Source organism: Vigna angularis, chromosome 1 (assembly GCF_016808095.1).
Source record: "Vigna angularis cultivar LongXiaoDou No.4 chromosome 1, ASM1680809v1, whole genome shotgun sequence".
NCBI classification, from domain to species: Eukaryota; Viridiplantae; Streptophyta; class Magnoliopsida; order Fabales; family Fabaceae; genus Vigna; species Vigna angularis.
In genome coordinates this window covers 16,780,466-16,794,935 of record NC_068970.1, presented here as the reverse complement: position 1 = coordinate 16,794,935, position 14,470 = coordinate 16,780,466, and the positions used below count along the sequence as shown (strand labels likewise).

Genomic DNA, 14,470 nt, shown 5'->3' with positions numbered 1-14,470 from the left:
TAAGTTCTAGTCATCTAAATATATAAAAATTAAATTTCATCTTTCACGTTACACCACACCACTGTGAACAATCCTACATTTTTTTTTCGGAATAGTAAAATCACTTCATAAAATCATATACAAACTAGAATGTAGAATTTCCTTTTCTAAAAAGACTAGACTTAAAATGGGAACACTTATAAAGACTATCTATACTTTTAAAAAAGCTAATTAATTACATATCTGGTTAAAATCAAATAGTTGTTAAAATAGCTAAAATATAATTATGAATCATTAAAATGTTTAAGTGGGAAACTAACAACTTTTGAAAAAAGTGGGACATTAACAACTTTAAAAAAAGTGGGTTATTAAAAAAATACTCTTTTTGAAATAATTCCAGAAAGAAAATGTGTAAAATAAATTACATGAACCAGTTAAAGTACGTTCTAACAACCGTCCATGGTTGTCTTTCATTAAATGTCCTCTGACATGGTTATGTTTTGACTTTGCAAAGGAAAGAGAGTGAAGCACTATAACCAGTACCACATCCACAGGGAACCAACTACAGCAAATTTTTTCTTCTAGAAAAAATTGCTAAGAGGGTATTTCTCAGCACAATCTGCTGAACACCCTAAACTGATTCCCAACTCAATGAATTTAACATTCATCAAATAACTCTAGTTCGGATTCGTAGATTTGTGGATTTTCAATCGGCAGTGGCACACATGTTGCTGACTTTTAACATAAAATAAACGTATGATTTTTTAAAAATCAGCAGTTCTTAACAAAACTTTTACTTTGAGTTAAAAAATTACAGATTAACTAAAGTTGTAGATTAACAAAAAAGATCAAAGCTATAGTCTTAACAGTATTAAAATACCACTCTCAATTTTTGATTCCTGACAAATCTCTGCATATATGGCCCAAAGGTGGGCGCTGCACCAAAAGTGTGAACTCTGAAATTCATAAACAGGAGCCTCGGTAGCAGAGACATAGACCCAATAATCCACAATGAAACGTTCATCTCAATCGTATCAGTACATCGTACATGATATATACACAGAAGGGGCGCAGGTCTAATGGAAAACTTTGTCATTTTCATTGGTACTGTACTTGTTAACTCTTTGGATAGTCAATTATCTCCTTGTGATTCTGCAGATATACATCATGTGACTTGACATCAATGTCGGGGAGATTGAAAAGAGTGCGGCAAGGCTCAAAATTGTCCTGCTCTTATATCTCTATCAAGCCGATCTGCGTTAAGCGTCCCTGGAAGCTCTCTGAAGTCTTCATTGAAGATAGAATATGCACTGCAATGTTTGTTGTAAAGCAGAAAATATTTCAAAACTATCACAAAATAGTTTGCAACAAGTATATTGGTATCAACAATCATTTATAACTTGTCAAGAATACAGATATGAGTGGGTCATAATTCTTCCTTTAAATATATTATAGATACACATGTACCATGAAAGTTTAAAGCATATAAATGTTGACAGAGATGAGACATAAAATACATCATTAGCTTTATTGTCTATGTAATCCTTTTTGTCTTTCCATTTGAGAAAACTAGTATTACTTCCATATTGTCGGAATGGATAAAACTAGAATACTAAACTTGTGACATCCTTCTCATGGATTGAGCAATCAGAAAAGGTTAACATATGAAGCAGGTAGAAATATTATACATCATACTGGGAATTTTCCAAAGGGAAAAATAGAGGTAAAATCCAAAAAAGCAAGTGAAAATAATTTAAGCTCCTGATGTGCTACTATTTAGATATGTCGAATTTTTAATCCAGGATTTTAACAAATTTATTCACACTTCATTCTCAACCTTCTGTACTTCATTTTGTCTTGTTTTGATAATGATGAAGTTCACAGCAGCATACACGGGTCTTATTTGAATTATGAGATTTGACTTTCCCCTTGTTCAACGTTGTGAACAATATACTAGTAATGCACAGCAAATAATGTCTGGTCATACCTGATGTCACCAGCTTGGCGCTTTCCAAGGTTGAAGAGAATGAGACAAAAGCCAGTTGCAAGTATCTACACGAAAGTTGAAACACGCAATAAAGACACAAATTTTATCGTATACAATGACCAGCGAGTACCCTTGTAAGACATCTTATTTTAATCTCTACAATGTCAAATCGAATTGATGGGTTCAGGGCATAATGGTGCATGGAAATTCTCAGCACATCAGATGAAGATCTAACCATGAGATTATGACAAGAAAGGAGTAAAATGTGCCACAGAACTTTCACACAACATAAGCTCATAATTGTTTTTCTCCCAAACAACAAAAGACTCTTTTCTTTTCAAACTTCGTTTCAGGGGGAATTCAGATTCAAAAGAAATCACAAATAATTATATACAGAAATTTGTGCACCGAATTTATGGAGCAGCATCCCTAGTCCAAGCTATTCATAGGCAAGATATAGCGGAGTTGAACCCATAAAAAACAGATAGTAAGTGGACTAAAAGCCCAAATAATAGAAAGGAAGAAAGAGACATACATACAAAGGTCCGAGATCCCATCTGTGGGCGACAGGAGCAAGGATAAACCACAAAGTTATGAGAAGCCACGCCTTCAGACTCAGAGTGAAAATTACCATCAAAACAACATCTGTGAATGAAGAATGAGCATTTTTAGAAGATTGTTAATGTCAAAGGGAACTATTATCATCATCATTGCCCACGAGAGATTCAAACATCTATATTGATGCCTGGAATAATGCATACACCTGCTGAATGACCCAGTTTAAATTGTCTGCAAGCAAGCAGATTATGGTGACACATACTGCAGATGCTTCAAGGGCCACATTGGTATAACTAGAAGATTTGGAAGTAGGAATATTTGAATGATTTATTCAAGAAATAAAGTGAAATGATGATTTGAACATTATGGATTCAACAGTAAATGATTACATATTTGAAGGATGACAATAGTGATTTACTAAAGCCTAAACAAATACCATTTATTCAGCTTCATACCTGGAAGCTTCAAGTTATCGTGTAGAAAAGTGTAAAGCCACTTCTTCCACCGACTTGATGAGTGAGGAAGCCGAAACTTCTGCAGAAGAAGTAATCAAGATGACATTGAATCAAATGCATACCAAATTGACGTTATGGTCACTTTGTTAGGTAATAATGAATTGATTTTACCAGATCTTCATCATCATCATCATTGTCATATTCATCCTTCACGGGTGGCTTTGGTTTGACAGCAACAATCAAGCTATCTAGTATATCAAAAAACAATTAATCACATCTCTGTATGATGTAGGAATATTTAAGATCAAATGCATAAAAGAAAAAAACTTAAAATGTAAGAGCCCCAAAAAAGATAGAGAATCAATCAATATAATCAACAACTAATGAGGTATTTTTTATTTTATAATAGACCAAGGAATAAAGTTAGGGAGACAATGGTTTCAACTGATGCAGTCCCAGAAGCAAAAGTTATTTTCAAAAGGTAAAATTGTCAAGAGCTTATCTGGATAATTCTCTTCATAAACACTACCAGGAGAGAAAAATAAGAAGAAAAAATGAAATGAGTTTCTTTATAAGCTAAAGCTAGCTAATGCACAAGTTAAAAATAAGAATTTGGAGAAGTTACATGAGAGAACTTGTACAAATAAACTCATATATGAGCTAATTTTAGCTAAGGAAGAAGTTCATTTCATTTTTTCTTGTTTCTCTCGTAAAAGTACTTAAGGAGAAATTTGTCCGAAATCTATAACAAAGTTGAAAGGATGAATGATGCGACCATATCAAAGACTACGGAAGGTTGCAACTTTAAGTTGGAAATGTCAGAAAAAAATTATAAGCATACACCGCCATCTTGGATACACCTATTTTACACTTTTACATGTTGGTTAAACTAGTACAATGTATTGATTAAATTAGTATAACTATTGATTATTTGAACCAATATGGCGATTGTAACACATCCAAACATTACATAACCATTAAAAGGGCTTCTTAAACCTCCATAGTCATCACTAATCTTGTAATAACATGAAAAATCAATGATCACATGGTTATCATGTAGACACATGTCATCCTAATTTTTTTTCAAGATCACAACACTCTGGTTAAACCAGTGCTTAGTTAAATTAGTATAATTGTGAATTAAAGTCTAAGTAAGTAGTGTCAAGTTACTGTAAGGAATTTGAGTGTTTTACATCTATGAGCACTCAATGTCATAGAACATTCTTCTTTTTCTTTAAAGAAGTCAATATAGTGCATTTATCAAATAACCAAACTAGGACTAGAACTATACCTCCATCATTGAGTTGTACAGATAATTCATCTCCATTTTTCATGTCACACAAAGCACATCCACGCAGAATAAGACTCAAGTTCTCAATTGGTAAATTAACATTCTCAGCAACTAACCTCCTCAAATCACGCACCTATATGTGATTTAAAAGAAACAAAAGAAATGAAAAAATATCACCTATAGTTAACAAGATGGATCGCCAAAGAAACTAATTAAAAGAAATGAAACCATAACCATTCTTCCCAAAGAAAGGCAGGGCCAGAATCAACATAGCTTGATCACCTCGATCCCCCCTTCCCAAACAACACCCTTTTTGGAAAAACACAACATTAACAAACAAAAATAAAAATACTCGCAGTTTGAGTTACGAAGGCACACTTGGCATAGTCCATGATTCGATTGCAACTAACCCTAGCGAAGTATCATTGTCAACTGAAATCTCGTCATCAGGGAAAAGGGTATAAATTTTGATTCTTTTTTTGTTTTACCAACGCCCCAGAGAAGAGGGGAGAACAACAGTGGATTGAAACGGTGTGAATTGAGATGGTGGAATTGAAAATGAAAAACGCAGAAATTGAGAATTGAAGGGGGAAAGAAGTTAGAAGAGAAACCTTGATGGAAGAAGGAAGTAGGAGGCGAGAGGGGCGTGCAGGACCAATAGTTTTGAGGACGATCTCCACCTTCTTCTCCGAGTCTTGTTCCTCCATGCCCATCTCTGAATCAAACCACGTACCACTCTACCATCATCAATACCAATTAATTAAAATATGCTTTTGAATCAAATTCATTTTAATTCCATTAAAGCTAATTTAGACCCATTAATTAATTCATTCTAAAAGAGATTCATAAATAATTTGTTTATCATTCTTTTAGAGTAAACAGTCAAATTTATTGTCACTTTAGTTTTCAGATTATTGAAATTTTACCTGACCAGATTAGTTCATAGATCCTTCTGAAACATCTTAAACTATCCATATTCAGAATGACCATTTGAACCCATTTGAAAGACTTCTAAATTTTTTATTTATTTTAGATATTAAACTAGATTTAAACCCAACCACGGTGATTTGTGTGTTTTTTTTTATGTTTATATTTTGAAATTACTATCAATTATATTCTTGTGAATGATGTTTAGTGATCTATTTAATTAAGTTTCTTCATAAAAACTTGCAGAAAAAATATAGAAAAATCTATCTAACTTTTATATGAATTAAAATCCGATTATGTAAAAGTTCTTTCCTAGAAACTCTTTAAGAATTATATTTTTATTTAGTATATAAATTAATTTTAACTTATTAGTAAGTCAAATTCTTTTTTTCTTAAATTTTTTATTAAGAAATTAATAAAAACAAATTTGAAAGAAAAATTCGTCCTAACAAAACTTATGTATGAAACATAAGAATTATTTTTGAACTAATAACAATGAGATAAGAAAATTAAAATGTGTTCATATTTGAGTTGACTAACATATGTTTTTTATTTAAGTGCTAAATGTTTATTAGCAATTAATTTTCCTTGTTTTACCCTAAAAAATGACGTTTTGATAAAATTTACTTAAAGCAACACAAATTTTAGATTCAATGAATTAATAAAAAAAGTATCCGTAATTCTTGAAAAAATCATTTTAAAAATTTCAGTTTTACCTTTTACAAATTGTATTGAGCCGAAATGGTTTATAAGAATTCCCAACCCAGCTAGCGAATTGGCGCAATTGAAGGGCGTCCATTGTAATGAAAACTGCATCCCATCTTAATTTAGTAGCACTTTGACATTACCGGAATTGACAATTGAACTGTGAAAATAATAACATACTTTTGCCGTGATTATATAGTTCTATATAATTCAGCTACCATCGTCTTTAGATTAATTGTATAAAAAATTCGCAAAACTATATTGATCTATATTCAACTTATAAAAAATTTATTTCATTTTCTTTGATTTTTCTTTCTTAATTAGAATTATAATAAAAAGAAATTGTCTATCCTGAGCCAATGCATATCATTTCATTACAATACAATGGAATAGTTTCTTTATCTTGATTACCGTCATGCTCCCAATAATCCAATCCTTTTTCTATCTATTTTCACAAAGATTCAATTATTTGCATTATTTGTATGATTCACTTTTAAACTGAAACAAGAAAATAGAAGTACATGCTAAGACAAGACTGCATTGGAGTTACAGGAAGCAGTTCGTTTCCTATGAAAATCATGCTGTCATTCATCTATTTTTCTTACATAATCTACAGCAGAATCACCATTCATATGGGTGTGACACTGTAAACTTTTTTAAAGCTTCTTTGCTTGAAAAGGAGGATGACAAATTCCATAACTGCATAAAAGTGGTCAAAACAGTATTGTTAATATAAGAAAATGTTCTACACTTACAACCTCACATGAAGTAACATAGTATTGAGACAACACAATTGTCACAGTCAAAAAAACAACAAACGACCAAAGCATGTGGCCTGTGACAATATTTACATAGGGTTGCAGTACAGTTGAGACAATACATAATCGGTTCAGTCACAACATTAGCATACAGAAAATTCAACAAAACGATAATCCATGAGATACACAGGAACTAGTTTATCATAAAAACTGATCAGATTTTGAGATCAGGAGATTCAGCATAGGAAATCGAAATCAGCTCGGACCTAAATTTGTCATCTTTATCACGGCTTGGCATTGCAACCCCATCTGACTTCTTGCTCTCAGACACAGAGTTTGAATCCAGAGTCTTTTCAGGCAGAGAGTTAGAGATAGCAATAAGAGACTCACGTGCCACCTCTTTGGACCCCTTGGTCAGTGATCCGTTATCCATATAACTATACGACTTTTCTTTTTTTCCTACAATTCAAAACCAAAATTCTCAGAGTTCATCCAATCCGAGGGATAAGATATTTTAAACTTATGATGTGATATCAGATATTTTAAATTTATGTTATGAAAGCAGGTGATCCTTGACTGGGTTGGTCAGACGTGCTGACTGGAATTTGGTCAAACTTGATCAACTCATTCAACCTGTTAGGTTTATTTGACCTCAAACTAACCGCCAGATCGGGCGTACTGTCCGGAATTCTCTACCATGTTTAAAATAAGAAGACCTATTAGCTTGTGGTAAACTTCATCCACCCCATTATTGCTATCATGCATGAATATATGGCATAAATAGGTCTATAAGTGTCTTCGCACAGTAAGGTGGATTCATAAGCATAGCAAACTAAAACACCAATGTTATAACTTATAAGGACGAGCCAATACGAGAACTCAAGCTGTCAAACAAGACCAGCACCACAAGCACGCCCAAAGGTTTGAGGTCAGTTTGTGATCTCGCGATAAAATTAACAAACACTTTCAAAATACCAAAATATGTTGAATTGCTTATAGTTACTTCCATACCTGTCTTTAAATCTTTCCAAAACTATCAAAATGCACATGTACAGGAAAAATTAGGAGAGAAACATCTTTTGCAAGTCCAGCATTCCAAAAGTAGCAGTAATGATTCCACTGGTATGACTAACTGGTTAACCTCTTCAATGGACATAATATCACCAAAACTGTTTTTCTAATCTAAATAATATAGTGAATCTGAAATCTTGGCATTCGACCTGAAACAAAAATGCATATATGCCCTACTTAACATTCGATATCTAAGATCAAACATGGTTCAGTATAGAATATCCCCATTTTTCTATTACTCAAATTTTAGAAATTTCATAACACTATTTAAATCGAAAAAAATGTAAACTATTTTTCTTAAAATATAAACTTAAATTTAAATCAATCTAATTATATAGATTAAATTTAAAAAATTCAATAAACACCCCTACATGACAGTAACAATAGGCATCTTCATCTTCGAAATCAATTCAACATTTCTTATCCAACTAGACAGCTCCTCTAACATTTTTCCTCCGCTATTCCCTTTCGTTAGGTCTTTTCACTTTTTGCCTAGTCTCATCCATGACAAGAAAATGAATCTACTTTTTACTCAAGCATATGTTTTTTTTTTCTCTATTTAGAGGTATCATTTGTTGCCGGTAGTCTTGAATCGAATAGGCTCTAAAGTCCATGTATAAAATACCATCAAGTTTTACTACCCAAAAAGAGGGACAGAAAAAGGAGAATGAAAGAAAATTATCTGCCAACTACAACCATATCCAACAGTTCTCAACTTCTTCGAATTCGCACGAGCAAGAACTGATTCCAACATGTATTGTAATACTTTAATATTTAGAATTATTGCAAGATTCTTACAGTACCCTTACCAATGATAATTAATGAATGATGGTCAATATTTAGTTATGTTCCCATTCAACTAAAATAACATTGTAAAAATACAAATACAAGTTTGTATTTTAATCGACACATGGAAAAATATTATCCGCAGCTCATTATGAAGGGTACACCAAATACAAAAGGAGAAAGAAACCTCATAAATTATCCAGTCTAGCTTTCAGAGGCACGAGTTTTCATATTTACAATGAAACCGTTGATATAAGCTATCTTAACCCAAAAAAGCTTCGGCTGTGAATTTCTTCCACTAAGCATTATATAGAGGTTATTTTCTTCATAGAGCTCTAGACGATATGAATATTAAAGGTCTTGCAAAGCAGTTGATTCAGTCGCAACAGGAAGTGAAACAATGATTCAGTCACATACACTATGCAGAAACCAAAGAAAAACATGAACAATAAATGTTCTTTTTTTACTTTACATATACCTAGCACCACGTATCCAACAATAAACAATTCTAAATAGAAAGGACGGGAGAAGTAGCCACAACATGAAATTGAAGTTTGATTATCAAAAGTTAGACCGAATTACTAATTTATCTCAGAAACACTAAAATTCAAATTACGACTAACATATATGCCGAAGTAATCTAACTCATAAGTTACTCTGAGATTGTCACGAGCAATTTTTAGTTCATAAACTGAATCATCTCGAAATTATCCAATAAGCTAGTTCGATATTGCCAAGAAAAATCGTCACAAACAATTTTTTCTTCTAATTTGAATCATCACCCTGAAACCGAGTCAACCTGACCGATTGCAGCGGATTTCTGCAGCAGGTCATGAAGACTCAAAATCAAGGAAAGAAATCGACAAAAATGTTAATTTGGCATTCATGCAGATATTATTTCCAATTCTTTCATCAGGAATGAACATATGAGTTGCGTTGGTGTGTTTTAGAATCCCCAATCGGAGAGAAAACACGATGAGGAAAACAGGGAGAAAAGAATCAGAAAAAATGAGGTGAATCTATGTATGAGTAACAAGAGAAGAGTCGATCGATGAGAAGGATTTAGATTGCGAAGAGTTAGAAAGAAGAATTTTGGGGGTGGCATCCGTACCTTGGAAGTTAACGAGAAATAGGAAGAGAGAGTAGATGTAGGACCCTTTCTTTTCCAACAAGACGAAACTATAAATTTTGTAAAAATGAATCTCACGGGAGCGATTAAGATTCGGGATTTGCAATTTAAGGGACAATCACGCGCTTTTCGGCTTTCGTCAGAATCCTGCATGTTTTGATTTTCCCCAAAATTATCTTTTGTAAAAATAACCAACTAACAAATTCCCTTATCTTAAACAAAACTTCTTTTTATATTTATCCAAATAATTCTAAAGTAACATTTTTTCCATTTTCCAAATTTACATTTACTTTTTTAATAATGTAATTTAAAGAAGTGTTTTTATTTGGGTTGGATTTAAGCCATCTAAAATCCACGCCGGATAAGGATACCGGTACACTTATATAGTTATGTCCTCAGTAGCATAATCATTGATGTTTGAGATTCTAACAATAATAAATATACCACTTTTTAAATTAATTTTATTTAAATACTTTTAATTTTGTAATAAATATTGAAAGTAAAGAAATTTATTTATTTGAGCATATATTGGAAAGAAAAACTTAATTGAAATTTTAGATCATTGCAAAATTTGGAATATTTTTCTGAAGAATTTTTTTATATAGCTAAAACTATGAAAATAATTTTAGTTTTTATATTATTTGATAAGATAAATTACTGAAATAATTTCTAAATTATAAAAGGTAAGACTTCATTTAATAATTATTAAAAAAAATATTAAAATTATCATAATTCAAAACAATTAGATAGAAATATACAAAATATTAATATAGTTGTTTAAAGTAGTAACTATATTAATATAATATATAAACTAAAGTAAGTCTTTAAAAAAATAATTATACAAGAAGAATAAAGACATATGTTTTCACTAATGACATTTGTATTTGACATATTCTCTACTCACATCACATAGATGATCATTGTAAGAAAAAGAAATAACACAAGAAAAAAAGGAAGAATAAACTAGTGTTCAAAACGAAAAAAAAAATCTCATTTCAATTATTTAGACCATAGAATATATTAAATCATGTATCAAATTTCATATCTCATATAACATACATACAAATAACTCTGGACTCGATTATCTGGATATATGCCTTGACATAAAACTTCACTGAAGGTGTGTATTTGTAGTAGTATTTATACTTTGTAGAGTCACAAACACAGGATTGTCACTCCTACTACTCACACGAGGTTAATCTTTCATGCATAAGACTAAAAGTCCAGGGTAAAGACCTCTTGTCATTCTCTCTCCCACACTATTCATCTTTACATGAGTTAAATGATTGGTAGAATATCAATATATCTCTTTTCTGAACTCTAGTCTACACTAATAATTTTTTCAAAACATAGAATCTCTCCTTGAGACTCTCTCACATCTCATATCATTCATACTCAGTCATATTTATAGTCCATGAAGCATCCACGATTCCAATAAACATGAAATGAATCCATGTAAACCACTTAAAAAAAGCAAGAATAACAAAATATCACAAAAACTATGTACTGGCTTTGCAACATGGAAAGCTCAGTGTCAAAGCTCTCGTATTTTTTCTCGCTCAATGCAACAAATCTCTTGCTCAATGAATTAATTTAAATTAAGTTCCAAACCTAGAACGGTAATTGGCAATTAGTGGTGCTTGTCAGCGCTTAACGTTACACCATTCGCATTTTGGTCATTATATTAGAAATTATGCACCTTTTAAAATTATGATTTGATTATACTTAAGACCCAGTCAAATGACAAAAAACAGTATTCCTAACTGAGTGATTGGTTCAAAACATGTTTAAAATATCATATTGAATACCAATTTGCTCAAATAGCTAGAGACTCAATATATCAACTTACTCTAACTTCAACCAATTCAAACAACACAATAGCATAATAAATAACTAGACTTCCACAACACTTTAAACTAACCAAATAATCAATTTCATAATGTCAGATAACTAAAATGAGACTCATTAAAAAATAATTCAACACTCAATTTAGCAATTAAACACACTTTGACCATTTAACACAACATCAAATCATATTTTCATTCAACACGACAAAAAATCAACTTCTAATTTATCACTTCAAAGATTAAATTTTACAAACTAATTTTAATTCACAATATCCAACTCACACACACACTAAGACATTCTAGCTTCCCATAAAAATTATCAACAAACTCAAAAGACCTTAAAATAGCTCCACCAGCACAAAATACTCTAACAACTCTTACAACCACAAACATTATCAAGGCAACCGTTAAAACTATTGATTAAGAAAGAGTCTTATGAAAAACTCAAACTTCACATGTAAGCAAGAATCACTCACATGCATATAAGAGCACAAAGACCAAAGAAAATAATAGAAATCAACTAACTTTATTGACAAACTGATTGGTTAAAGTTGAAGATCTCGCCCTAAAGAGTCCTCAAGCGTTATCTGATATTCAAATAAATGAAAAGAGAGTCAAAAATATTAGAAAGAGGATAAAAAACTTTAAGAACAAAATTCTAAAAAAATGTATAGTTTTAGATAATAAAATTCATTTATATAAACTTTTATTTATAATTAATTTTTTACATTAAAATAATTGAGTTTCATTATTTAAAACACGTTCTACAGTTTTGTATAATCTTACATAAAAACTAAATAAAGTAATTGTGGATATTTGAAGAATAGAAATAACTTCAAATTTAAGAGATTAAAAAAATTTGAACTATAAAATATTAGTTTTAATTTTCTTCACATTGTTCTTATTGTGTTATTACCACCCACTTTCATTCTCATCAACGAGTGAAAAGCTAGTGATAATTCTTTTCTTTACCAATTTTTATTATAATCAAACAAATAATTAAAATAAAAATATTAAAAAAATAAAATTAATGAATTTAAATTTTGGCGTTTTAGGGGACAACTTATTTCAATTTTTTTATAGAATATACTTTTTATATTAGATTTTTCTACAAAATTTCAAATACTGATTATTGTAAAATAATTAATAATTATTTTGTAAACGGATGACTAGCTTATAATTCGAAGCAACGGATAATAATTATATATTTTTTATATTTAATTTATGTTAAATTTAACACATAGACACTTCAATAATTTTTTGAACATAAAAATTTATAAAGATAAACTAGTCCATCTTGATGATAAAATCATTAAAATTTTGCACTCATTTATTTATATTTATAATTTTTTTAATAAAAAAATATTAGTTTATTTCAAATAAAAATTAAAACTTTTTTCTAATTTAGTAAAGCTTTTTTTTCGTACAAAGACTTTCTTTTAACCTTTTAGTCTCTCTTAAAAGGAAAAGTCATATACTTCTTCTTTTTCCTTATTCAATTTTATTGTTTCTATGTTCTACAGGCATCTATCTCCTTTTAATGAAATACTCAAATTGACCCAACTCTTTATAACAATATAATTTCCACAATCAAAATCGATAATATTTTATTATTAAAATTTTGTAATCTAACTCAAGTGATATGAAAACTTGTTTTTGCCTATAAGCACCTCTTCATTATAAAGAATAGAAGTTCTAGGAATTAACAGAAAGAGAAAGACGAAAAAAGAAATTGGTAGAAGAGTTATTAGCACCAAGGATAAAAATAAAGTAAATATTTTATTTCCATAAATCTATAGCTATAATATTTGTTTTAATGATGGACGGAATTGATTAATAATTTGTCTCGATAAAATGAAAAAGTCTCATTAGACTTTTATAAAACTTATAAATCAAATGCCATAGCGATAAGTGTGAACATCTTCACATACAAAAATCCAATCTGGTTTTATCGTTGACGCCACCAACCAAAGGTTTTATCTACTCTTGCGAATTGTCGTCAGCTATGATCGCTATTTTGAAACTGTTTGCCTCTATACTATGTTTCTTGACAAACAAATCCTATGAGTATGTTTGATAAGATCAATAAGATAATTGCTAACTTATTTAACTATCTTATAAGTTTGACTCATCTTGTGAGATTTTATTTTTCTTCAATTACCACGACAGTGTAAAGAAACATTCCAAAATAGGTCTAGAACTGTTTATTCTGAAATTTATTCCAGATTCTTCATCCCTGAATAATCTTTTTTTTTTTCAAATACTCTGAAAGATTTTCAAGTGACATTGTAGCGTAAATTTCATCATTCTATTAGGAGTGCATTAAGTAATTATTAGGGCGAGTTTCTTTCTTCCTCGTTCTTTGTCCGTAATCTTCCTCGAAAAGATAAGTTTGTTCTCTGGTTCTGTTTTACTATTTTCATTATTTTCTTTTCCATCAATACACAATGAAACCTAGTTTTCAAGAGACACTTGTTTATGTTGTGTTTAAACCTTTCTTTATATTAACTTTAAACTTTTATTAACTGTGCAGGTACAATGCACACACATACAAACAACATTCTCGTGGATGTGGAAAACACTAAATTGAGATTGGTTAAAGGTGATCAGTGATGGGTGCAAGATTACCCCTGTTTAATGACGAGTAAGTGATGACATAAATGGATGAAATTGGAAACTGAGCCTCGAAGAAAAAGGCAATGGAAGGTTGAAGGTTCAGAAGAGGAGAGGATTTGACGCGAAAGAAAGAGAGGGACAGCATTTAGACTTACGGACCCACCACCAAGGATTGGAGTAAAGTTCACACAAACCAGAAAAAGAATTGACAAAATCTTCAATTTTAAATCTTGTCTGAAATCTCTTCTTTCTACTTAAAAAATAACCTACTAAGCTTTCATGAGTTTGGAAATTATTTATAGTTAATGTATAAAAAGTCAATTTTATACGTGATGTTAAGAAAAATCACTTAAAAACTGAA

The 14,470-nt window shown here is 30.7% G+C and overlaps 1 protein-coding gene and 1 long non-coding RNA gene across 3 annotated transcripts; both read right to left on the bottom strand.

Annotated features, from left to right (window-relative positions):
• Positions 1-834: 834 nt before the first annotated feature.
• On the bottom strand, positions 835-5,215 carry LOC108332892 (uncharacterized). Of its 2 annotated transcripts, none has more exons than XM_017568193.2 (8): positions 5,197-5,215; positions 4,882-5,007; positions 4,271-4,403; positions 3,151-3,227; positions 2,980-3,058; positions 2,502-2,611; positions 1,967-2,031; positions 835-1,289 (listed from the first exon to the last, which is right to left on the bottom strand). In XM_017568193.2, the coding sequence occupies exons 2-8, from the start codon at positions 4,981-4,983 to the stop codon at positions 1,196-1,198; spliced, it is 660 nt and encodes a 219-aa protein (XP_017423682.1). In that variant the 5' UTR covers positions 4,984-5,007; positions 5,197-5,215; the 3' UTR covers positions 835-1,195. The 2 variants fall into 2 exon arrangements, with proteins under 2 accessions (XP_017423682.1, XP_017423689.1); XM_017568200.2 differs by having other exon boundaries at positions 2,506-2,611.
• Positions 5,216-7,670: 2,455 nt separating this feature from the next.
• On the bottom strand, positions 7,671-9,823 carry LOC128195058 (uncharacterized). Its single transcript, XR_008246625.1, has 2 exons — positions 9,629-9,823; positions 7,671-7,880 (listed from the first exon to the last, which is right to left on the bottom strand). It is a non-coding gene; the product is annotated as an uncharacterized LOC128195058 (long non-coding RNA).
• Between the last annotated feature and the right edge of the window lie 4,647 nt (positions 9,824-14,470).

Coding starts and splice junctions, on each gene's coding strand:
- LOC108332892 (XM_017568193.2), bottom strand. CDS start 4,983: ATGGGCATGGAGGAACAAGACTCGGAGAAGAAGGTGGAGATCGTCCTC. Junction 2,612..2,979: donor CGATAACTTGAAGCTTCCAG/GTATGAAGCTGA, acceptor CTTCATTCACAG/ATGTTGTTTTGATGGTAATT. Junction 2,032..2,501: donor GGGATCTCGGACCTTTGTAT/GTATGTCTCTTT, acceptor ACTTTCGTGTAG/ATACTTGCAACTGGCTTTTG.